The 25,737-nt window shown below is 38.6% G+C and overlaps 1 protein-coding gene across 1 annotated transcript in view; it reads right to left on the bottom strand.

Annotated features, from left to right (window-relative positions):
* Positions 1-25,737, bottom strand: part of LOC126484567 (rho guanine nucleotide exchange factor 18) — a 637,896-nt gene that overhangs the window by 41,427 nt on the left and 570,732 nt on the right. Inside the window, exons 25-27 of the mRNA XM_050108129.1 lie at positions 14,037-14,164; positions 9,217-9,413; positions 8,180-8,387 (exon numbers count right to left, since the gene is read on the bottom strand). Coding sequence (XP_049964086.1) covers positions 8,180-8,387; positions 9,217-9,413; positions 14,037-14,164 — 533 coding nt within the window. The remainder of the gene's footprint in view (positions 1-8,179; positions 8,388-9,216; positions 9,414-14,036; positions 14,165-25,737) is intronic.

Here is a 25,737-nt window from a genome sequence, read left to right on the forward strand (position 1 = left end):
AAAGGTGTCAAAAGAAGGGGTGAAATGCGGATAAAAGGGGCTGTGACAACCATCCCATCATGCAACACGTCCTAGTGGCGCTGTGCAGATTTTGGGGAAATTAGGACCAATGTGACATCGTTAACCCACTTTTCGCACCACACAAACTCCGCTCTGACCTTTTTTTTAATCGATGTTTAGACACCTTCCTGTTTGAAGGTGACTTCGCATGGTGCAATGTTTTTTGATCTTTAGAAGGATGTTGCAGGCACCTTTGAGCCAAATTTCAAACTTATGTGTCACAATGGGAGACAAGTAATGGTGTTTCGAAAAACTGATCCTTTAATTATGTCACGCAGTGTGATAAACTGAAGTGATTATCATTCAGGTTTGTAAGCAGCCCATATTCCATTGCAGATTTTGTCATAACCACTGTTAACAGTCTAATCTTTTACTATCTACTGTTGTTATCTACAGTAGAACATACAGCTTTAATTAATTAACTCACTAATTAATAATTTCATGTAATTTATCCTAATTTGTAACACAGTGCTCATACAGATGAACAAGGGGTTTCACATTGTGTAGGAAGAGTAGTGTTTGTGAATTTCACTAAATTTCTGACCAACAATGTTTTCTATAAATCAAAGTCGCAATAGTTTTCATCTAAAACAGTAAAACCCAGTGTAGCCAATTTTCAAAGCATAATGTAATTAACAAAATAACAATTTATTCTTATGCCTGTTTTTAAACAGTTGGATGTCAACCAAAATAGTCACTTCGCATTTAGAAAGCTCACGAGTACAACTCATTCAAGCACACTCTTGGTGCTGACACATACCACTGTTATGTATGCTCAGTATGTGAAACTATGCGCACCGAAAACTGCAAAACGCAAGAACTTTAATAACTTTTGTGTGATTTCTATAAGCCAAATCAAGCAACATTCTCATGGAACTGTGTTGTGATGAACAAGACTGTGAAATAATATTGTCATCAGAACTAGTGAATGATGGACATGATGATTATTGTTATGTACTGGATAAAATGAACAACTGAAGTGTAATCCTTTTCTAATAAATCACTACATGACAGAGCTCAATGCAAACTGTGACATTTTAGTGTGAACTGTGTTTTTGTGCCGCAATAGAATAATTAACTTCACCACTGTAATTGTCGGGTGTGCTAAAAAAAATTTTCTTTAGTTGACAAACTGGTCTCCATTATTAATAATGGGACTTTGTGAAGAATAGATGTGTGTTAGTGAAAACTGGATTGAGCTGTTGTGTAAAACTATTTCAAATGCTTGTAAATTCTCAGGTTTTTGTGGAAACAAATACAGTTTCATCAGGCAGTTTTCCATTTAAACACTCCCCATTGCTCCTTACTTATCAAAGCCAAAACAGAAATGCCAGTTGTTCATACAGGGGCTGGACTAAAATATAGAAAAACTGTGATAAATGCACGCATGAACGTAAGTGCAGACGCTACCCAAGTCTGTGGGCTGCACTGTTATTTTTGACTACAAATGGCATGGTGGAAAGTCCGTCACATGTTGCAATTGTTAGTCATTGTCAGGACCATATTCTGTGTAGTTGTGAGTGCATTATGTCACAGCTAAGTGAATTTGAATAGGTGCACATTTTGTGCTTGTATGGTGGGTGCTTCCATAACCAAGATAGATGAAGTGATCGATGTTTCAAGAGGCAACGTATTGCATACAGGGAAAGCAGAAAAACATCATCTGCTAAGTCACAAGGGGGATGAAAGTGAGAATTCAGTAATCCTTGTGGAAGGTCAACTGTAAAAGTTACTACAGAACTGAAACAATGCAAATGGAGTTCCAGAAGCAGGGAATTGCATGGCAAGCTAGATTCCAAATCCTCTCATCAGTGATGCAAATGCCTAACAGGAAGATGTTGTGTCAAAACCATAAAACCTGGACTATGGAGCAATGAAAGAGCGCCATTTGATCATATGAGTCTTGTTTCACACTGCTTCCAACTTCTGATTGAGCTTAGACCCCAAGAGTGGAAAATAGCAGAGGTTTGGTGATTACTTGTGCAGCCATGTAGTGGTATTCCATGGGCACCATGGTTACCATGCAAGGTCACATTAGTACCAAGGATTATGTGATCATTCTGGCTGATCAGGTCCATCTCATGGTACAATGTTTATTCCCCAATGGTGATGCTGTGATCCAATATGACAGGGCCCCTATTCACACAGCTCACATCGTCCACAACTGGCTTTGGCAATTACTCCATGCAGCTGCACCACTGCCTTGGAGATACACTGTGCTCCACGGAATGGCACACATCACGACAAGGTATTATGTTGTGAAAGAGAAGATAATAAGTTTGTTCTGAAGTCTGACAGTGAGCTGATGCTAAACTGTTTATAAATTTGTAATAAGCAATGTGACTGACAAATTGGAATTGCAGACAGTTGTATATGCAATGTTATGAAGTCATAAGAGTTGAAAGAATATATATACATCTTCAAAAAGTGACTTCTGTTATTTGGTAGCTAGTTGAGGTAGATAAGCACTATTTCCTTCTCCAACACAGGCCAAACTGTGTAGAGACCAAGTCCATGAAAGGAGGAATGAAGATTTGGAGAGGAGATATCTAATTCATATAAGTGAATCATAATTTCTGATGCATACACATCAGAATTGGAACTATTGAACAAAGTCCCCCCCTTTGTAAATTTATAAAATTCAGAAGGGAATATCCCAAAAGGTGCGTGATCACTATCTACCTCCATCATCATTACTTGAACTTGCCACTATTTTGCATGATGAATGGTATCAGATTCCCCTGAAGACCATACAGGAACTGTATTATCCTTTCCGAGCTGTTTTGAATGCCAACAGTTTTCTGGTACTGTATTAGGCATGGTAATGTATTGTGTTTGTTGTGTTTCCATATTTTTGTCCATCCCACACTTTGTAATGATAATTATCCCTGTTCATGGAGAAAAAGAAACTACTTTATTAATTTTCTTAGACTTGGAGAAAAAAAAAATTACTTGACCTATCTTTGCCTGGAGACGCCTGAGTGCTTCTTGATGGAATAACTGCTGTCAGACAAATGTGCCTATAGATACTATACGGAATTATAATTAGACAGAATACATTTTAAATAAACTAAACATTTTGTTCAGAATGAATGATGACATGTCACCTACAAAAAATACTTAACCTTAACAAAATACAAGTTTTACAACTTTCTTGAGCATGTGCTCAAATTATTTACCATCAACTGCAAAGAACATTTCCAGTCGCTCTTCGAGAGAGATATGAACAGATTAAAGTACAATGGACGATATGCTGTTGTACACTATGACCATTCGAAGGTATGCATCACCTGGCAGACAAGTCAACAGCTGAAAGGCTTGATACAACATGGACTTGCATGAACCAGTTTACAACACAATAAATGATTCCGATGGAATTGCCTTTCAATTTTAGAATCTTCCTCAGTTTCTTTTGTGGAGAGTTCCAACCTCAAAATTAACAAGCATTGTATCACTGTGCTTATCTATTCAAGCACTTTTAGCAGATTTCATTAAAAAAATGAATAAAAAATTTATCTGCCCGAAAAATCATACTCGATTCAATATCTTGATCGATACAAGACACTTTATTACATAACAAAAGTCTGTGCTTCTTAATGTGCTACCATTTGCCAAAAACCTCATTCCGAAATAAAATGAGTGTTAGTCTTAGGTGACTCGCTGTGTATATGTGGTGTTTAACCTATTAGTGAACAAATGCTGCCTTTCCACTGTAAAATTTACAAATAACAATTTACAGACTCAATAGAGAATGACACACTGCTGATTCCTCCAGAAAACAGCTTCGGAATGCACCACTTGTCACTCAGTATTAACCTGGTCTCGAATCTATTAATCAGCCACTTCGACAAGGCCACGACTTCCTAAAGTCATGCCCTGAAATGAGGTCCACTCTGTCTGAGATCTTGCTCTCCACACCTAGAATAGCTTTTTGTCACCCCACCAATTTCTGCAATATTGTCAGACCCTATGCTCCATCTGCACCCAATATTCTTATCAGACCCTATGGTCCTTCTGCACCTACCTCCTTACTCTATAGATCCTACCCCTGTGACTGTCTCTGCTGCAAGACTTGCCCAATACACCCTCCTACCACCATCTACCAGCCCTGTGACTGACAAAACATATACTTCTATATGGAGAGCCACCTGTGAAATGACATGTCCAATACCATTTGTTGTGTAAACACTTTTTGGCATTTTACACTGGCTTGACTGTTATTGAGTTAACAGTTAGGATGAATGGGCATAGGCAGAGGGTGTATACTGGCAACACACAATATCCTATTGCAGAGCAGCACTGCAACGTGTCAGTCATGACCTTGGTGCCTGTTTCACCCTTCATGCCATCTGCAGTCTTTCCCAGATACCAGTTTCTCAGAACTCCACAGGTGGGAATTGGTGCTACATGTCGTTGGTTCTCGCCACCCACCTGGTCTTTATTTACATTAATTTCTTCGGTCACAGCAGCTCTTCATAGGAACTATTCCTTTCTTCAGCCCCTTTCAGTTTTTCACATCTTTCATTTGCTGAGCTGTGTATTTTTTGCCCCCCCCCCCCCCCCCCCAACTCAATCACATAAAATATACTTACTTTTTGGTCTTATGAATCTGTGTAAAATGTTTTAGCAGTAATTTCTGTATTGCATATTACCCTATCTTCTGCCTTTAAGCTCTCAGGTTTTCAAATCTTGTCTGGTGCAATGCCCTACAACCAGTCTTTCTTCTCATTCATCTGGTAAGTCTCGACTGACCTGCGCTTCTGGGTGACTTTTCCGAACTACACCACTTTTCCTAAACCTCACCAGTCCTTTTCCTTCACCACTCTCCCTTTCCTTTAAACCCTTCTGCCAGAAAAAGAAGCAAGTGGCTCTGAAAGCTTGCCTAAGTAACACCTTTTATGTGTGTGTTCTCCTGTCACCGATTTGAGCGTAGATTTTTTATCTATCCAGTTACACTGTATACTGTTTAACAATGGAAACTAAAGATACATATATCGACAATGTAGGTAAAGACACAGTGCTACTTACTGAAAAGAAGACACGTCAAGTTGCAGACAGGACAATTAAAAGACACTCACTTATAGCTTTTCACCACAGCCTCTGTCAGTAAAAGACAGAAGACGACAGACTCTCTCCCACACACACACACACACACACACACACACACACACACACACTCACAAATATGCACACACAAGCAAGCACACGCCACGCACACATGACCTCCAACTCCAGCATCTCGGGTAAGAATATGTATCTCTCTTACTGACGAAGGCTGTGGCCAAAAGCTATATGTGAGTGTCTTAATTGGCCTGTGTGAGGTGTGCTTGCCTTTTGTGTGTGTGTGTGTGTGTGTGTGTGTGTGTGTGTGTGTGTGTGTGTGTGTGTGTGTGTGTGTGTGAATGGTGCGCATATGTGTCTCTCTTACTGATGATATGTGAGTGTCTTAATTATTCTGTCTGCAACTTGACATGTCTTCTTTACAGTAAGTAGTAATCTATCTTTTCCTCCATTATTGTATGTTGTTATAATTATAAATGATATTACAATAAGGTGTTTAAAAGTGAGTTCACATTCTACTTCATATTTAATAACCAATTGTGTTTTCCACTATGAATTTCTCATACATTCAAATTGTCGTCGTAATTGTAAACGGTGTGTCAGTAACTTGTGCAATAGATGTAAAACTTTCATTTTTTAGCAATTATTTAATTTTATACTTAATATGTTTCCTGTACACTAATCAAATATTTCGAAAATTGTATGCTCTGAAAGAAATTAATAACCTTTCTTCCTTATTCAAGCAAGTTGAAGTTTTTAAAAATTACTGCTGTGTGTCTCTTTCATTGCATCAAGTTCATAGTTCTGTCAACTTTTTCAGTTACCACTAATGTGTTGTGGTCAGTTTTTAATTTGCTACAAGTTGAGATATGCAGCTTGTGTCTGTACACAAGCAATCAACATATTTTTTGATCACATGCAGAAGTTTGTACATAATATGCAGTGGCACGTCTAGTATTGTTTGGAAATATCCTGAAATGGACAGTTATGTGAAGTGGTCATATACTGATGTGTTGTTTCTGATTTATGAAAGCAAACATTGTACACTTTAAGAACAAAACTATGGTACAAATTCAGCTCAAGTATTATTTTATGCATTTTTGTTGAAACTGGTTCAAATAAATCCTATGCCATTTCCCCATTTCTGGCTCCAAAACTTTAGCAACACAAATTAACATATGAAGAACATTTATAGCAAACACAGAATTCAGACAATTTGTTGCACAACTAGTTATTAATGATCAACATTGTCTTTTAGTATGGGGATGTCTTCAGTGTAATAGTCTTACATTTATTCAAGAAAATTACTACTGTCCTTATATGAAATAATCAAGAGAAAGTAAAGTGAAGGAAAAAAATAATGCATTAAACAATGGAAAGTTCAGGTTGTAAAATCAACAGTTATGGAAAGGATAGATTGCTGCTAACCATAAAGATGACACACCGAGTTGCAGACAGGCACAACAAATAGATTTCACGCTTTAAACTTTCAGCCAAAGGCTTCATCAGGGGGAGGGGGGAACATACTTTCACACAAGCAAGCACACTTACACACACATGACCACTACTTCTGGCTGTTTAGGCGAGACTCATGACTCAAGTTCGGCCTAAGCAGTCGGAGACAGTGGTCATGTGGGTGTGTGAGGTGTGCTTGTTTGTGTGAATGCATGTGTGTTTTTCTTTCCTGATGGATGCTTTGGCTGAAAGTTTAATGTGTAACAGTAAGTAGCAACCTATCCTCTCAATAACTGTTAAAAATAAATTAAAATGTTCGTATCATCATAGCTGTTGACTATACCATTTGCATAATGAATTATAAATATTTTTTTCAAGTTGTAACTGCAACTAAAAGTGTGCCTGAAATGCAGCAATTTAAAAATGGCAAGATCCATGATTTGTGGAAGGGAGGGAGGTTGGATACTTAACTATTATGAAATTAATTTATTTATGGCAGTGTCAAAACTCCAAAGAAGTGTTCTGTCCGCTGTACTCTTTAATATGCACACCAACGACAAACCAAGGCTTAACACATGCAGAAGCTTAATATACACAGATGACTTTGCTTCATCAACCCAAGGAAAGAAGTTTGAGGAAGCTGAACAAGTTCTGACAACACAGAGAACTTTCACTGAGTGTTATGCTGAGAACTATCTGAAACCTAATCCTCAGAAAATGCTTTCCACCTCCAAAACAGATAAGCAAATAGAAAACTAAACAATATTTGGGAGGGAACTGAGCCTGAAACACTGCTTTACACCTAAATACCTTGATGTCACTTTAAGACAGACCTGTAAAGTACTGCAAACATTGTCTCCGTTTCAAGCTGAAAGTGTCAACCCAAAATAACATCATACAGAAACTCACTGGCAATAACTGGGGAGCCCAACCTCAAGTCATCAGAACCTTCACAATGGCACTCCATTTCTCTGAAGGTCAGTGTGTGTGTGTGTGCCCTTTATGGTATAGCCTCAGGGGACATAGCACTGAATGAAACTGCATGACGGATGACTGAATGTCGTGAAACAGACACTATACACAAACTTTATTGATTCACAGGTGCCGCATCACCCAATACACATTGTACGGTAGCGGCAAATGTTGAACAGAAAAAGGCTCAACTAAATCATTAGGCCCACTCCAAGACCACCAACCATCAATACCTACACTGAAATCCCCGAAGCAGTTTCCCCAGTTCAGTGTCAGCCACTGACTGTGTCTCCATGTGTTAACTGTTTCCATGTACTACTGGACAGGCTATAAGCAGGTGTGGGAAAATTCAGGGACAATCGTGTCAAAGGACAAACACACTGTGACTGCAGAGAAGACTAGACAATGGATCCTCTGCACCACTGTACACACTGCCCTGAGTCGTGCAGCAATGAAAAGCTGATGAGGGCTCATGAGGCAGTGCATTTGCTGTTCTGGGTGAAGATCATATAGTTTTCTTGTCTTTTCTTCAATTATGTAAAACTGTTGTTTTAGCAGTATCCCATCATATTGCACAGTTCTGTAATGTGAGATTTGTATGGGTTCCAACTCAAGTAAATTAAAAACGAACCTGCAATCTCAGTAGCTCCTGCTTCTTTTCATCAAGTTCTTTCTCCTCAGCTTCTTTTTCACGTTGCCATGCTTCTTTCTCTTGTGTAAGACGGTCTTGTAAATTACGTAGCTCCTCCAACTGCTGATTATGTTTATAAACTGGCCGTCGGTCCTTTGCATCATCTTGTGTCAGCTGCACCTTACATGCTGAAAGTTGAGCCTGCAAGCTAATAAAATTCAAATATGTACTCAGAAAGACAGACCAATATTGTTGAGTTAAAGCTTACATTTAATGATATTAATGCTTATGCGTCAATTTAGCATTTCAAATAACTATTTTAAATAATTGTTGTTTCAGTCTATTCTCAGTTACTGGTAATGATGAAAGTTTGAACCAAAAAGAAAAGCACAGTTTTAACAAAACTATTGCAATCAACAATCTATTTCATTTCATGTTAAAACAGATATTTATTTTCCTAGCAGACCACATGCATCTGTGAAAAGAAAAGCTGATAATAGTATTCACTCTTATTACTGTGACTTCACAGGCTTTCCCAGTGCAATAAGTCTTTAAAGTCTGCTTGGATTTGCCGAGAAAACAAAACTCTGCATGGTTTTGGTGTATCTGCGGCTTTGCCACAGAGCTGTGGGTTCATTAGCGATAAAGGTTTCACTGACTGAGTCTGAGAGCTATGTTTCTGTCACAATTATATGGTATTTGTTAATTTTCATGTACTGTAAGTAACAGACTGTTCAAATTGTGGGAAAGATTTCATCTAACAAATCTGTCAAAGAAGCACTGTTGTACTCATGGAAGATGATATTTCCCATTATTAAGAAGAGCTGATGTGTTTGTCATCACTTGAAATTAGCCTCTACGCATCATGATCAATCATGACGTATAAACAAATTTTAATTTTGGACAAAAGTTGACAGTTCAAGAAGAACCATGGTTTTAAACTTTAACTAGTAAGCAGGAGAATGCAAGCTAAGCATTTCAGTCTGCAATACAAATAGCTTTCAATAAGTATGCACACAATTTCTTCATGTACTTACCTATTGATAGTAGTCATCTGGTGATGGATAATGGAAAGCAGTTTGTAGAAGTAGTGAGAAAGCTGAACTGCAACTGTCTGCTGATCTTGTGCAAGTGAGGACAATGCAGGGACTTCACATGAATTTTCACATACATTTGAAGGTAAAACAACAGGTGGAATAGTGGCCATAACAGCAGAACGCCATGGAGGTTGATCCTAAGGCACAAATGGTAGTAACGTTACAAAATGTACAAGGATAATAACCACATACATATCGCCTATGCATGTGCTCTATGATGTGAAATAAAAGTACCAGCTACCATCAAAATGATGTGATGATAATAGCAAGATTACTGAAGCTCAAAATAAAATATCACAGTGTAGTTGGTGACACGACAAAAGCAGTTCACTCATTCTGGTTTCCATCCACCTCCTCTACAAAGACTATAAAAATTAGTTGGTTCTGGGATAGATAAGAATAGCAATATTTGCAGATCTCATAAAATGAATAGATATAACGATATTGTGAATGTGAAAGTTGCTACTCACCATATAGCACCATATAACAAACGCAACTCTCACACACGACCACAGTCTCTGGCAACTGAGGCTGTGTTTGTGTGTTTTTGCCATCTAATTCTGAAGCTTGCCTTCTGCCAAAAGTTATATTTGTGATAGTCTTTTTGTTACACCTATCTGCATCTCAGCATCTCCACTATATGGTGAGTAGCAACCTTCCTTTTCACAATACTGTTATATTCAAAAAAGGTGTCAATGAAAAATAGTGGTTGCTATGATTTTGCGTTTGGTGCAAATTACATAATACGTTACTGCATATGAAGTTTAAGTAACACATTGAATTTTTCTTCCTATTATTCATTTTCCACTTGGAATCTTTATTCATGAGATTTTAATTATTTTCATTTATTTATTTCAATTTAATTTCTTCCATTTTATTATCCTATATTTTTGTCTTCATTATTGCATTCATTCTTTCAATTTTTCATTTTGCCTGAATTTTGTTTACTTTATAATCCCTTCTTTCATTTAAATCTCCATCTGCATTACTTTGTCCATACCACAATAAGGATTTGCATTTTAAGCGTATGACTATTACCATAAAAAAATGTCTAGCTTGTAACAAAAAAATCATTTTTGATACAACTGCATAGCCAATATAAGTAGATTATTTTATCCTTGGTTTTTTAACTGATACATCAGTAGTTTCATATGGTTCAGTATTATGATATACAAAGAAAAAGGATTAAATTCGCATGTACAGAGATTCCATGTGGGAAACAAACAATAGGAAGAAAAAATGAGAGCAATTGAAAAAGTTAATACATTGTTTAAAATGATGTAACAAAGGAACAGAAATTAAAAAAAAATTAACCCAATTACTTGAATAAAAATAAATGAGCAAAGTAATTTTGATAAAAATCTAAAAATAAAAAAATGTCAGAGCACCTGAGAAGATTAAACGCACAACCTTCTGCATGTGAAGCCTGTACCTTAACTGTTTCATTGCAAAACCAGTCTGTTAAACTTTCCTTTTACAAAGCTGTAGAGCATCATAAGATATTCTGAAATTTTTTTTGTTGATGAATCGTAAATGAGGGACCACCAAGGAGAATGGCTGCAGAGTGTGATATCTGGGACCTTAATAAAGTCTATCCCACCGCTGAGGACCTCTCCTTGTAAGTTTTGGAATAAAGTTGTCAGTGTGTTCAGCATTTTTTTAACAGGTGCTGCACCATGCAATATTCTGGGTTCACTCTTTGTACAGGCAAGTATTATGAATTACATGAAAGGAAATGAATAAAAATTATATGTAGAATTCACTTTTGATGTATTGTAACCACTGAACTTGCTTCAATTCTAAGAAAATCTCCTCTAGAAGCTACGACATTTCAAAAGAAAACTTGCAATGATTGGCAAACAACGTGTTCTATAAAATCACAAGACAGAATTTGTGATCAGTATTTATCTTCAGCTGACAAAATTTCAGTATTACTGATAAGCAAACTGAAATATATATGACGCATTCCAAGCTTTCATAACTAATAACATTTTTCTTGAGAAGGAAATGGGGGGTACTTTGGGAAATGGCAGCTTACTCAGACCCCAGGAGGAGTGTGACTCAGTTGGGATTATACGGCACTACAAATGTAAGCTACACAAGCAATATGAACAGTAAAATGACATGATGAAACATGATCTATTCCACATAACAAAATTTCATGTCAACAAATAGATGGTTCAACAGAACCAAGTCATGCTTGTATGAATCAGTATGAAATCAAAATATACTAAAAGCATGGCATAATAATCATCATTATCTTTGAATGTGATCAATGAAATGGTTGCAGTAAAAACTTGCCAATCTGGAAAAGTAGAGCATCATTAATATTGTCACAAACCTAACATGATTATTCTGTAGCAATCAACAGTTAATTTATGCTCTCGTTGAGAACAGACATTTAGCAAGGCAAATGTGACTGCATGACAGCTCTAGGCTCTGTTTACTGATGTTCTTCAGGTATGGATGAATTTCTAAACATTAACATCCACAGGTATCAAAAATAGATTTCCCAATTGCACTTTGATCTGGGATGATATGAAAGAAAGTGTGTTATAAGCATATAGTATCTCAGTCCAGTTGAGCATCTTTTGAAGGCACCTTTATCTGATGAAAAATACTTTCCCATATTACACTTCGAAGTGGTGGAACACTGTGAAGTCAAATTTTCAAATCATTTGGCATTAAAAATTGCTAACACAAATGCTAAAATCAAAAACAACAAACAGTTGCATATTCAAGCATAACGAAAGGAATATTGAATTTATCTATGTCCCTTCTCAAAGTTAGATTATCTGCAGTCATGTTTGATGACTTTAAGAAATTTCAAGAAAGTTTCTTTTAGTAAAGAAAATTCCTTCCTATGTAATTCATACTATAGTAAGACTGTGATAATCCGGCAGACCCAACAGTTCAGAATACATAAAGAAATTTCCGATATTTATTGTTTGGTGTGGTTTGAAGTAGTCAGATGCCTTCAGCAAACCATCAGAACCCTTCTATGTGGCACCTCATCAGTACTCCTTTCCTACTGAGATGGAAAGCAATGTGAATGACGAGTCAGAAGCTGATTGCTCTGAAATTGTATGAGCAAAAACTTTTGCACCCACTAATGGACTGAGTGCATTTCCAGCAGAAGAATTTGACAAATGTTTGACATTTACATTAATTTAGCTGTCGAAGAAGAGCTGACTGATGGTATGATAGGCCTATTAAGAACTGGTTTCAACTCTCACCACCATAAACTGAGAGTCACAAAGAAGAAATGCCTACAACTCATATCTCTTGGGCTGAGTCACCAAATTCGTGAAATTTGGTGAGACGAGCCAAGAATACAATGCTTCTGATGTAATGAATCTGCATGTCATACAAATTAATGATTATCAAGAACAGCTCAATCCGAAAAACAAGGCATTGTTCCGGATGATTCAAAACAAATTTCAGCAAAACCAAGAGTGGCTGATATTAATCAGATGTATTCCACATTCTCAACAATGTCAGTTATCTGTGTCACTCCTAAAGACAATGATTCCAATTAAAGTGCACCAAATTCTTGGTAACAATTTTTATTAATTACCTTGTTCTTGATTTTTCAAATCAATGGCGGTAATTTTATTGTGTAATTGGTGTACAAAACCTTATCTATATTTACTGAAGTTCTGTAAAACTTTGAGCCTTTAACTGATTTAACAGCACAGTACAGTGTTCAAATTTTCATTCAGTTTTGTTTTTACAGAAAAGTAATATATGCTTTTAATTTGTTGTACTGTCAGACAATCCATTTTATTTATATGATTATCAGTTTTTTCAAACAGGTTTCTAAAAATGAACTTGATAATCCACCAACTTGATAATCTAGCACTGAAAGATCCCCAAGCATCCCAGATTACCAAAATCTTACTGTATTTACATCCTGTTACTGCAATTACATTGTAGGGATTATACTTGCACAATGTAATTTTACGAGTTCTTCAGAAATCACTTGATGAATATATCGCTTTTGCTCAAAGTTACATTTACCAGACTAGGCTGTTTCTTTGGATGACAATGCAGGAATCACTTCCACACAAGTACGAAGCTAACAAACAAATGGAAATGTCTTGTTTGCTTACTGACAAAAATGTTTTAGAAGTTTTTCCTCCTTTGTCCCTCACAGCAAGCAGGTTCACTCTCAATAATGGTCAGAATGGCTTACCCTTGCTTTCCGAAAGTCCCCAACCTATCCCTCTTTCTTTCTTAGGGAGGAGCTGTCCGCCCCAGTAGCTGAGTGGTCAGCGTGACAGACTGTCAATCCTAAGGGCCCGGGTTCGATTCCCGGCTGGGTCGGAGATTTTCTCCGCTCGGGGACTGGGTGTTGTGTTGTCCTAATCATCATCATTTCATCCCCATCGACGTGCAGGTCGCCGAAGTGGCGTCAAATCGAAAGACCTGCACCAGGCGAACGGTCTACCCGACGGGAGGCCCTAGCCACATGACATTTCCATTTCAGGGAGGAGCTAAAGTTATGAAAGCTAGGTATAGCTTTTTTTCTACTTTTAAATATGTCCATCAGCAGTACTTGGAGTTTTGCCACATGAAAGTAAGTCCTCCCCACAGACACTCTACTCTCTTGTCAGCTTATGGTTTTCTTAAGTGAGATTTCCTTTTTCCGATTAAAAAAAAAAAAAAAAAAATTGCAAACTTATCTTCTGTTCATAGTAAAGAGAAGAATGAAAGGAAAATGTGGAAAGAAATAAAAGAAAAGAAAATCAACCACTTACATGACTGACTTTTGGAGACACTGTTTCCTGTTTTGAACTTGGACTGGACTCCGAGTCTGGTGTCATTACTGGAGTGGAATAGTTTGAATGGTCCCTGCTCTCTCTCTGTTGCAGTTTCCTCACAACACCTAGAAAGAGATAGTTCATACCACTACTAAAATTGTGTATTAAATGTACTATTGTTCTGGTAAATTAACTTTCTTCATGGTTATCCCAAGCTACTTTGGGTAGTGTAAAATTTTAGAAATCTCAAATGTCATAAAAATGAAAAACTAATCTAGTAAAAGTAGTTCACTGTATATTCTTACTTATACAGTAGTTGTATGATATTACAAACCAAAACTTTAAACAATGAAAACTCCAGGTAGGAATATCAACAATGTACGAAAAGATAGATTGCTGCTTACTGTAAAGGTAACATGCTAAGTAGCAGACAGGCACAATTTAAAGACACATACACATAAGTTTTCGGCCACATCCGATGTTGGAAGAAGAGAAATACGCAACATTCATTCACACAAGCAAGCACACTTTACACACACATGACCGCCAAGTCTGGTAGCTCGGGCCTGAATGAATTTTGGCCTGAGCTGCTGGGCTTGGCAGTCGTGTGCGTGACGAGTGCTTGCTTGTGTGAATGAATGGTGTGCGTTTCTCTCTTTCCGACGAGGGCTGTGACCAAAAGCTTAAGTGTAACTGCTTTTTAATTGTGCCTGTCTCCAACTTAGCATGTTATCTTTATCATAAGTAGCAATCTTTCTTTTCTTATCTTGTTAAATCTTTCTCATCCATTACAAAAAAATGTGATAGTCTATAGGCTATTAATTGAAGAAAGTAGTTCTAAAAGTGTTAATAAAGAGTTAAATCTTTGAGTGTCATTCTGAAATCTGAAATTTTTGAATTAAAATCACCTCCTTACTCTTAATATTCCAAAAGCAGAATAACCTCATTTGTGTTTTTAGATATATTTCTTTAAAACCAAACACTGAAAAATGACTGAGCAAATTCCCGACTCTGTACAGGCGATGCTCCAGTCCTTTTACTTCTCTCTTTTTTCGGTCCCCCCCTCTCTCCCCTTCTCTCTGTATAACCCCCCGACTGCACCTAACTGCTCCACTCTCTCTCTCTCTCTCTCTCTCTCTCTCTCTCTCTCTACCTCGTCCAGCATGCTCCCCAGTAGGACTTTACCATTCCCCACTTCTGCCCTGCTATCCCTCCCTGTCACCGCCTCAGCCTCCTCCTTACCTCCATCCAGTTGCCTCTCCCATCAAGCGCTGCTGCTGCTTGTAGTCTGGCTTCAGCTGCCAGAGACTGTGGTGTTGTGTGTGTATGTGTCTGGTATCTATTTTTGACAACGGCCTTGTTGACGGCACACTTATTTTGTGACAGTCTTTTTGTTGGGCTTATCCTCAACTCACCTTCTCTGCTATATAGTGAGTAGCAACCAACCTTTTCATTATATTGTTAAATTCTTTAATCAAAATCACACAGCTTTATGATGTAAACTGAGGTTAGTCTTGTAATAACTGTAAACTGCAGCCTCATTGAAAACTGGAATCTACATCTACACTCTGAAAACCTCCATGAGGTGCTTGGTAGAGGGTACATCCCATTGTACCAGTTATTAGAGTTTCTTCTCACTCCATTCACATAGGAGCACAAGAAGAATTATTGTTTGAATGCCTTTGTGCATGCAGTAATTATTCTAGTCTTATCCTCATGATCCCTCTGTGAGCGATACATAGGGGTTGTAGTATATCTGTAGAATAATCATTTAAAGCTGGTTCTTGAAACTTTGTTAACAAACTTTCTCAGGATGGTTTACGTCTGTCTTTAAGAGTCTGCCAGGTAATTTCATTCAGTATCTCTGTGACTCTCTCCCACGGATTAAACAAACCTGTGTGCATTCGTGCTGCCCTCCTCTGTATATGATCAATATCTCCTGTTAACCCTATCTGGTATGGTTCCCACACAACAGAACAATATTCTAGGATGGATCACGAGTGATTTGAAAGCTAACTCTTTTGTAGAATGATCGCACTACCCCAGTTTTCTACCAATAAACCAGTCTATTACCTGCTTTACCCATGACTGGAATTACGAGTATGTTATCATTTCATTTCATATCCCTACAAAGTGTTACACCCAGGTGTTTGTATGAGCTGGCCAATTCCAACAATGACTCACTGATATTACAGTCACAGCATAGCGAGTAGCCCTCGCTATGGTCATAGGATACTAAAGTTTTTCATTTTGTGAAGTGCAAAATTTTACATTTCTGAACATTTAGAGCAAGTTGCCAATCTCTGCACCATGTTGAAATCTTACCAAGATCTGACTGAATATCTATGGTGCTTCTCTCAGATAGTACTTTGTTATAGATAACTGCATCATCTGCCTGATTTTACTATTGTCTGCAAGGTTATTAATACAGAACACAAACAGCAAGGGTCCCAACACACTTCCCTGGGGCACACCCGAAGTTACTTCTACATCAGATGATTACTCTCCACCCAAGGTAAAATGTTGTGTCCTCCCCACCAAAAAGTAGCCAATTCAGTCACAAATTTCATTTGATACCCACTATGATCATACTTTTGACAACAAGCATGGGTGCGGTACTGAGTCAAATGATTTTTGGAAATCAAGAAATGCTGCATCTACTTGGTTGCCTTGATCAAAGGCTTTCAGTATTTCATGTGAGAAAAGTGTGAGTTGGGTTCCACATGTTTTTGAAATCCATGCTGGTTGGCAATGAAATGTTTAGTAGCGGCCGTTTGTATAGGCAAGTGATATGCTTCGACTTGCATCTTACTGATATGTTACTGTCTCATCTACTCTTGTACAAGGTTATATAACTATAATATGTTTTGTAATGTATTCTTGTATGTTTTTAGCACTGATGATAGCAACAAAGTGGTTGAAATCTTGATAAAGAGGCAATAAAAGATTATTAGTGACTAACTGTTGTACATTTCTCAGTCTAGGAATTAAAATAACCATACACTAAAGTGTTACACTCCTGAGGGTGGGGGTTGGGGTTGGCTAGTAGCTTGGAGGCAGGCAGCCTGTTTGCTGGTAGGAATGCAGGGAGGAAGGGCTGGCAAGTGCATGGACTAGGCATGTGATCCACAGGTTCTGAAGCAGGTGGGGTGCGGGGCACACATGATACATGAATTGGGAGGTGGTGATAGGATAGAGGAAGGGGAAACTGTTGGCTAGGAGCGTGGGGACAGAGGTTACCAGAGACTGAGGCCAGGATGATTAGGAGAACAGAGAATGTGATTTAAGGATAACACCCAACCACATAGTTTGGAGAATTTGGTAGTGGAAGGAGGGATCCAGATGCCCTGGGTTCTGAAAGAGAAATTGAAATTGAGCACGATGTGCTCAGATGCTTATAGTGCTACTAGGTGGTCAACTGTGTTCTTTGGTTGACCACAGAGTGACATAACATGCACCTCAGCACAACATGCTCAATTTCAATGGCTGCTTCACAGCCAGAACCATCGGGAACCTTCCCTCAGCCACTAGCTTCTCTGAACTACGCAGATGGGAGTTATCCTTACAACGCACCCTCCACTCCTATAATTGTCCCGGCCTCAATCTCCAGTAACTCACTGTCCTCAAATCCTCCACCCAACAGTTTCTCCTTCCTCTGTCCTGACACCCCCTCTCAATTCTCATCCCCACGTCACCTTCAACATCCATCGCTCCCCACCAGCTCTGACAACCGTGCATCAAATGCCTAGCCCGTGTACCTGCCACCCATCCCTCCTCGCATTCCTTGATGGCAAACTGGCTGCCTCCCTCCAAGTCGTTGGGCGCACACCCCCAGTCCCTCGCCCTGCCTTCCACCTCCCTCTCTCTCTATCCAGCCCGCATGACACAGCTGCTGAAACAAAATACTGACACTGTTTGTCCAGCTGGCCAGCTAGCATCATATAGGGGCACAGAGGTGTGTGTGTGTGTGTGTGTGTGTGTGTGTGTGTGTGTGTGTGTGTGTGTGTGTTTTACTCTAGCTCAAAAAGGATTATTCTGAAGCTACCACATTTCCTTCTTTTTGGATGTGCCTAGCAACACCTCTTCTTTTCAGTGAGTGGTCTCCTTTCATTCAAAAGTATTTAGGATCATTATGTTACTAATTCCAAAAGCTAGGAACTTAGTTGTATTTTTTATTTACACTCCTGCTAGCTTTGATTCAATGGCTGCTGATAGCATAAATAGTGTGTGCTGGAGTACATCTAATGAATCTAAATTTCCAGAATGAGATTTTCACTCTGCTGATCAGGAAGTTTCAAATTTCAATCTAAATTTGTTTATTAACAGGTGCAATTTTTGCTAAAATTCCCCTCATACTTACACTGAGGTGACGAAAGTAATGGAACAGTGATATGCACATATACAGATGGCGATGGTATTGCATTCACAAGGCATAAAAGGGCAGCGCAGTGGTAGAGCTGTCATTTATACTCTGGTGATTCATGCGAAAAGTTTTCTAATGTGATTATGGTCATGTGACGGGAATTAACAAACTTCCAATGCGGAATGGTAATTGGAGCCAGATGCATTGGACATCCCATTTCAGAAATTGTTAGGGAATTCAATATTTTGAGATCCACAGAGTCAAGAGTGTGCTAAGAATACCAAATTCCAGGGATTACCCATCACCACGAACAATGCAGTGGCTGACAGTCTTCACATAATGACCAAGAGCAGTGGCGTTAGTGTAGAGTTATCAGTGCTAATGGACAAGCAATACTGCATGAAATAACTATTGAAATTAATGTGGGATGTACAGGCAAAATCTGGCATTAACACACTATGGCAGCAGATGACCAATGTGAATGCCTTTGCTAACAGCACGACATTGCTTGCGGCTCCTCTCCTAGGCTTGTGACTATATCGGTTGGACCCACGATGACTGGAAAACTGTGGCTTGGTAAGGCGAGTCCTGATTTCTGTTGGTATGTGTTGATGGTAGGGTTTGAGTGTGATGCAGGACCCATGAAGCGGTAGACCCAGGTTGTCAACAAGGCACTGTGCATATTGGTGGTGGCTACATAATGGTGTGGGCTGAGTTAACATGGAATAGACTGGGTCCTTTGCTCCAACTGAACTGATCAGCAATGGTAGACAGTTACTTCTGGCTTCTCAGAGACCATCTGCAGCCATTAAATGGACAGCATGTTCCCCAACAACGATGGAATTTTTATGGATGACAATGCACCATGTCATTGGGGCACAATTGTTTGCGACTGGTATGAAGAACATTCTGGACAATTTGAGCAACTGATCCAGCCACCCACTGAACATTTATAAAACATAATCGAGAGGTCGGTTCGTGCACAAAATCCTGGGCTGGCAACACTTTCACAATTATGGACAGCTATCCAGGCAGCATGGGTCAATATTTTTGCAACAGACTTCCAATGGTCTGCTGACTGCATGCCATGTTCAGCTGCTGCACTATGCTGGACAAAAAGAAGTCCAACACAATATTAAAAAGTATCCCATGACTTTTGTGACCTCAGGGTATTATCTAGGAATATAATTTCTTTGGCCTCACTAATTTGTTTCCTATTTGATAATGAAGAGCCTCTCAGCAGTGATATATCCACTTTGAGCCTGCAGGGTGTATATGCGGACAAGGAAAAAAATTTCCCAGATTTATCCTGGATTTCCCGGTTAAAAATACACTTTCGCTCGGGTGAAAGCACACTTTTTCCATGTTAAGTGACAGTATATTTTCCTCCAGAACTGCAAAACTTATCAATCCTTTGAATGGTTATGGTTTTATACACGGACGTAGAATTTCCCCATAGAATTTCCCGGCACTTTAGAAAACCAAACTTAGGGAAAAAAGACACGCTTTGGAAATATCTTTGATGTGCAGCAACATGTACACTGCGTATTTTCGTATTACAAAACTATACATCGGAATTCCACCAAACACTGCATGTTACTTTCCGAATAATTGAAATCAAGATTGCAATGGGCTTTTGTAAGACAGTCATAGCTCATGTCACATGATCTCGCCAGCCGATATTCAGAGCATAGGACACGTAATGTAGTCAGCTAAAAGCAACATCACTGTTAAGTAGCATGAACACGCAAACAGGGAAAGTTAATAGTTTAAATTAATATATATAGTGTTGTTACACAAAAAAAAAGCAAAGCTTCTACACATAAAATTGGTCTCTAAGGTTAATAAGCTGCATGAGAAGCTAAGCTTTCGCATATAATGTTGATCTTTTTTGTGTGTGTTACACTTTAAGATATATCACACAAGTGTGCCAGTAAAATTTTTAATAATGACATAAATGTCTGATCTTCAGGGTTTGAAATTCTTCTAAATGGCTCATCATCAAAGAGTTGATTTTTAAATGACAGCCAAACGTTCTTTGATTTAAGAAATTCATGGTACATTCTTGCACATAATTCAACTTACATAAAAGGTACTTTGAAAGTACTGCTTTTCAAACCATCATTCGCAATATTTTCCCGCGACCTGTTAGAAATAGGTTTGTTTCAGCAGTTGCCAGAGAGCGCAGATAACAGGCGACACAGTGCTTGCACAGCTACCATGATGTAGGAAGCCCATATGTACGTACATGTAAAACATTAGAAGATCATACATTATGTCATAAAAGAAACAAGACATCAGAGGATACTGCAAGAGCATCGTATTTTATGAACCATACTAAAATGTGCACATTTAAATTGCGTACTTAAAGCGCACATTCGAATGTCCAGATTCCCAATGAAGTAGACCTTGACCTGATATTAAGCTTTTCAGTGTGGTTCTCGGGATGTAAATTTTCTTGGAGCACCAGTACTGTATTATATCATGTTTGGTTCTTTATTGTGGCATAATGCCATATGCACTAGAAGATGAAAACATGCACTTGAAATGCAGCAAACAGCTGAAACTAGCCAGTACTGTGGAATTAAACATTTTGTTTCAAATACATTGACTGTCCCTGTGGAAAAGGTTAATAAAAGTTAAATTTCTTTAGCAAACAGACAAAAATAACTTCATTGTTCTGCAAGGCGATTAATGCTTGACTGTCAGGAAGGTGGAAATAAAATAAAATCTGAAACTAATAACATATTTTGGCCTTCCGTAATTATGTGAATGTATTTTAATTCGCTTCACAGCTCCCGGCCACAGATATCCATTTTGTTTTCATTTGACATGAGAGTAAACAAAGGGGAAACAGCAAAATCACTAAATGTAAACACGGGTCACATGGAGACTAGCCACTATAACTCAGACTGTCCTGCGCATCAGCCCCGGATCTACAATATTTGTGAACTGGGTCAATAGTAAAAAAAAATCAAATTTTCAAAAATATGTTCATCTTGTAGCGCAAATCTTTCTGAGAAGTCTGAAACATAAAACATTTATGTCCAAGGAAATGTAAGACATGTTATTTGGCCTTAAGTGTGCCAAAGTGCAGTGCCACGCCTCTTCATACAGCATTCTTCTATAGCATGTCACTGTATTTTGCTCTGTGGAATTGAAACATGTATATTTTGTAATGGATGCCATCAAATTTACACAGGGCAGTGGAAATTGAAATGTCCTGTGGTGCCTCTCCTGCTCCGAGTCGGCCCATTTGACAGCCTTTCAAATTTCTCACAATTAATAGTGAATGGGATTACTTGTAAACGGGAGAACAAAAACTCTTCAGAAAATTTGCACTCTTCACTGTCTATTAGCTAATAACTTGCTGTCTTGTGTGACATAAAATTAAATATAGGAGATTTAAAATTACATACAGGATACATAAAACCAATAAAGTCAAGAGACAAGCAAGAAAGTACACATTTCTTCAATCCTTAGCTCCTAGCATTTTTTTCTCTCTTATCTTGCTACAGCTTTACATGGCACACTCTCCTTTCTGCAAAAAAATCTATTACCTAATCAAAGTTGGTCAAACATTTTGCTACGTGAAAAATCGAAATGTTGTTATCTAATACTGATAAAGCTGTTAATACAAATAATACCCAAGACTGGTATGGTTTCTTGAGCTGATTACATCTATTCTGTCACTGTCTGCTATATAAAACAAAATAGGCCTTTCTAATAGTGCAGTAATTTTGTAACACACACCAAATAAACGAGACTGTTTTGGCACAAATGGTCAGTTTTATAACACGACGGAATATAATTCAAGACGTACCAATATCAAATGCCTAGAAGGCCTACTACAAGCAAAAAGCTTTATGTTAGGAAATAGTTTCACATTTCATTCATACACACCAGTTTCTCAAGCATGTGATCAAAAAGTAGTATTACAAGATTTTTATATAAATTTTGAATCATCTTATTCTTCCATAATTTGTGTGATGTCCCCGTTTCTTCTGCTTCCTCATACTAACAATCTTGTCATCACCAATTCTGTAGCTATTCCTGGCGTTGTCAAAATTTGTTCGCCGATTAACTTCACTAACCCGGCCAGAATCACCAATTTAGTTACCCCATGATTATTCTGCAGTTAGGCCTTGTCACATATTTGTACAAAATGTTTTCTACGTTACTTCCAAAATAGAACTTAAGCGGCTGCTAGCCGGGGACTGTACAACTGGTCCTTACTAGTGTAGCGATCTGGCCAAAATTTTTCTGTAAAAATTTCATTTTCTTGGATAAAACAAGAAGATAATACATAATCTTTCTCACTTGTTATTCCTGTAGTCATTTATTTCCACTCTGGTAGTCTGAATCTATGGATTTCGCTAGTAATTATAACAATGCTGAACATTTGCAAACCCAGTCAACCACCAAATCAGACAGTGATTGGCATTCATCTGTTCGGCTTTACTATGCACAGCTCATATAACCCTAACCCCTTTTGTCTACGGAAAGTTTATTTCTAGATGCAACAAGGATTCTCCTGATAGAGACATCACGTACACTATGCACACATTCAAAAATCAACTTACAATTCATTCAGAAATCAACTTAAAATGTGTTCAAAAATGTTCCAAAACCTATAAGGATGCATTTCAAAATCATATGAAAAATTGACAGACCAACATGCACTGGATGCTAGACGCTTTGTGAAACAAGTTTTTTTCCCAAAAAGGATATGAATTTGGCACTCCCTTTTCCCGGTAGCATCTAGCTGCTTGCTACGACTGCTTGCACAGCCAACAGCCACATTCCTGCAGCCAGAAGTGAGCGAATCTACTGCTTACACGCGACTCATCCACGCATGCGCATAAGCCCACTCGTAACTGCTAAAACGAATCTAATGTAAACAGTTGTGACTTCACGTTCATCAGAGGCAATTTGTGGTCATGAAGCATTGCATAGTCTTCCTAAAGCTTTTGACACATTTTGCTGTTGGCAGACACTTGCATGAGCACTGTGTGTTATTGCTGTATATGGCGTCTTTCCTTTGCAATTTAAGTTATTTCCGTTTTTTTCTCTCGTTTATGTTTTATTGTTGAAGTATTATTCTGCAGTACAGGGATACAGTAATATTCTTTGGTAGAGTATCGGTTCTTACCAGTCAAAATTACAAAAATTTAACTGAAAACTAAAACAATGAAAAATTCTCAGAATTCTAAAAAAATTCCCGGGTTTTTCCGGTTCTCTCCCGGGTGAAAAAATTCCTGGGTTTTTCGCAGATCTCCCGGGTCATATACACCCTGGCCTGCTCTTGTCCAACATGTACTCCTATAAACTGTTCATTTTAAGAAATCACACTTCTCCCAATATTTTGAATTTTGTTTTACAAGTTCTGTTTCATTTCTGTTTTCCACTCTCATACAGTTGAAGCCATACTGTCACGGATAGTGTTCTTCAAGCTTACAATACACCAAATCTTACGTTAAATCAGTAAGTGGCTCGAAACAGCATATCCAGACACTACGGGATGATGATGGCATTGAAACAGAGGATGACACGCGTAAAGCTGAAATACTAAACACCTTTTTCCAAAGCTGTTTCACAGAGGAAGACCGCACTGCACTTCCTTCTCTAAATCCTCGCACAAACGAAAAAATGGCTGACATCGAAATAAGTGTCCAAGGAATAGAAAAGCAACTGGAATCACTCAATAGAGGAAAGTCCACTGGACCTGACGGGATACCAATTCGATTCTACACAGAGTACGCGAAAGAACTTGCCCCCTTCTAACAGCCGTGTACCGCAAGTCTCTAGAGGAACGGAGGGTTCCAAATGATTGGAAAAGAGCACAGATAGTCCCAGTCTTCAAGAAGGGTCGTCGAGCAGATGCGCAAAACTATAGACCTATATCTCTTACGTCGATCTCTTGTAGAATTTTAGAACATGTTTTTTGCTCGCGTATCATGTCATTTCTGGAAACCCAGAATCTACTATGTAGGAATCAACATGGATTCCGGAAACAGCGATCGTGTGAGACCCAACTCGCCTCATTTGTTCATGAGACCCAGAAAATATTAGATACAGGCTCCCAGGTAGATGCTATTTTTCTTGACTTCCGGAAGGCATTCGATACAGTTCCGCACTGTCGCCTGATAAACAAAGTAAGAGCCTACGGAATATCAGACCAGCTGTGTGGCTGGATTGAAGAGTTTTTAGCAAACAGAACACAGCATGTTGTTACCTACAGATGTTAAAGTAACCTCTGGCGTGCCACAGGGGAGTGTTATGGGACCATTGCTTTTCACAATATATATAAATGACTTAGTAGATAGTGTCGGAAGTTCCATGCGGCTTTTCGCGGATGATGCTGTAGTATACAGAGAAGTTGCAGCATTAGAAAATTGTAGCGAAATGCAGGAAGATCTGCAGCGGATAGGCACTTGATGCAGGGAGTGGCAACTGACCCTTAACATAGACAAATGTAATGTATTGCGAATACATAGAAAGAAGGATCCTTTATTGTATGATTATATGATAGCGGAACAAACACTGGTAGCAGTTACTTCTGTAAAATATCTGGGAGTATGCGTGCGGAACGATTTGAAGTGGAATGATCATATAAAATTAATTGTTGGTAAGGCGGGTACCAGGTTGAGATTCATTGGGAGAGTGCTTAGAAAATGTAGTCCATCAACAAAGGAGGTGGCTTACAAAACACTCGTTCGACCTATACTTGAGTATTGCTCATCAGTGTGGGATCTGTACCAGATCGGTCTGACGGAGGAGATAGAGAAGATCCAAAGAAGAGCGGCGCGTTTCGTCACAGGGTAATTTGGTAACCGTGATAGCGTTACGGAGATGTTTAATAAACTCAAGTGGCAGACTCTGCAAGAGAGGCGCTCTGCATCGCGGTGTAGCTTGCTCGCCAGGTTTTGAGAGGGTGCGTTTCTGGATGAGGTATCGAATATATTGCTTCCCCCTACTTATACCTCCCGAGGAGATCACGAATGTAAAATTAGAGAGATTAGAGCGCGCACGGAGGCTTTCAGACAGTCGTTCTTCCCGCGAACCATACGCGACTGGAACAGGAAAGGGAGGTAATGACAGTGGCACGTAAAGTGCCCTCCGCCACACACCGTTGGGTGGCTTGCGGAGTATCAATGTAGATGTAGATGTAGAAATAAGTACTGTCTTCAGTTTCATCGGGGTTACTCAGACTGAGTCCTTCTCCCTTATATCTTATTCCTTTTCCTGCTGTCAAGTTTTATTTTTATCTGTCATCTTAATATTGCCAAATGCTTAAGTGAAAACCTGGATGCAATATCATAATCATAAAACATA

Source organism: Schistocerca serialis, chromosome 6, assembly GCF_023864345.2.
Source record: "Schistocerca serialis cubense isolate TAMUIC-IGC-003099 chromosome 6, iqSchSeri2.2, whole genome shotgun sequence".
Classification (NCBI taxonomy): Eukaryota; Metazoa; Arthropoda; class Insecta; order Orthoptera; family Acrididae; genus Schistocerca; species Schistocerca serialis.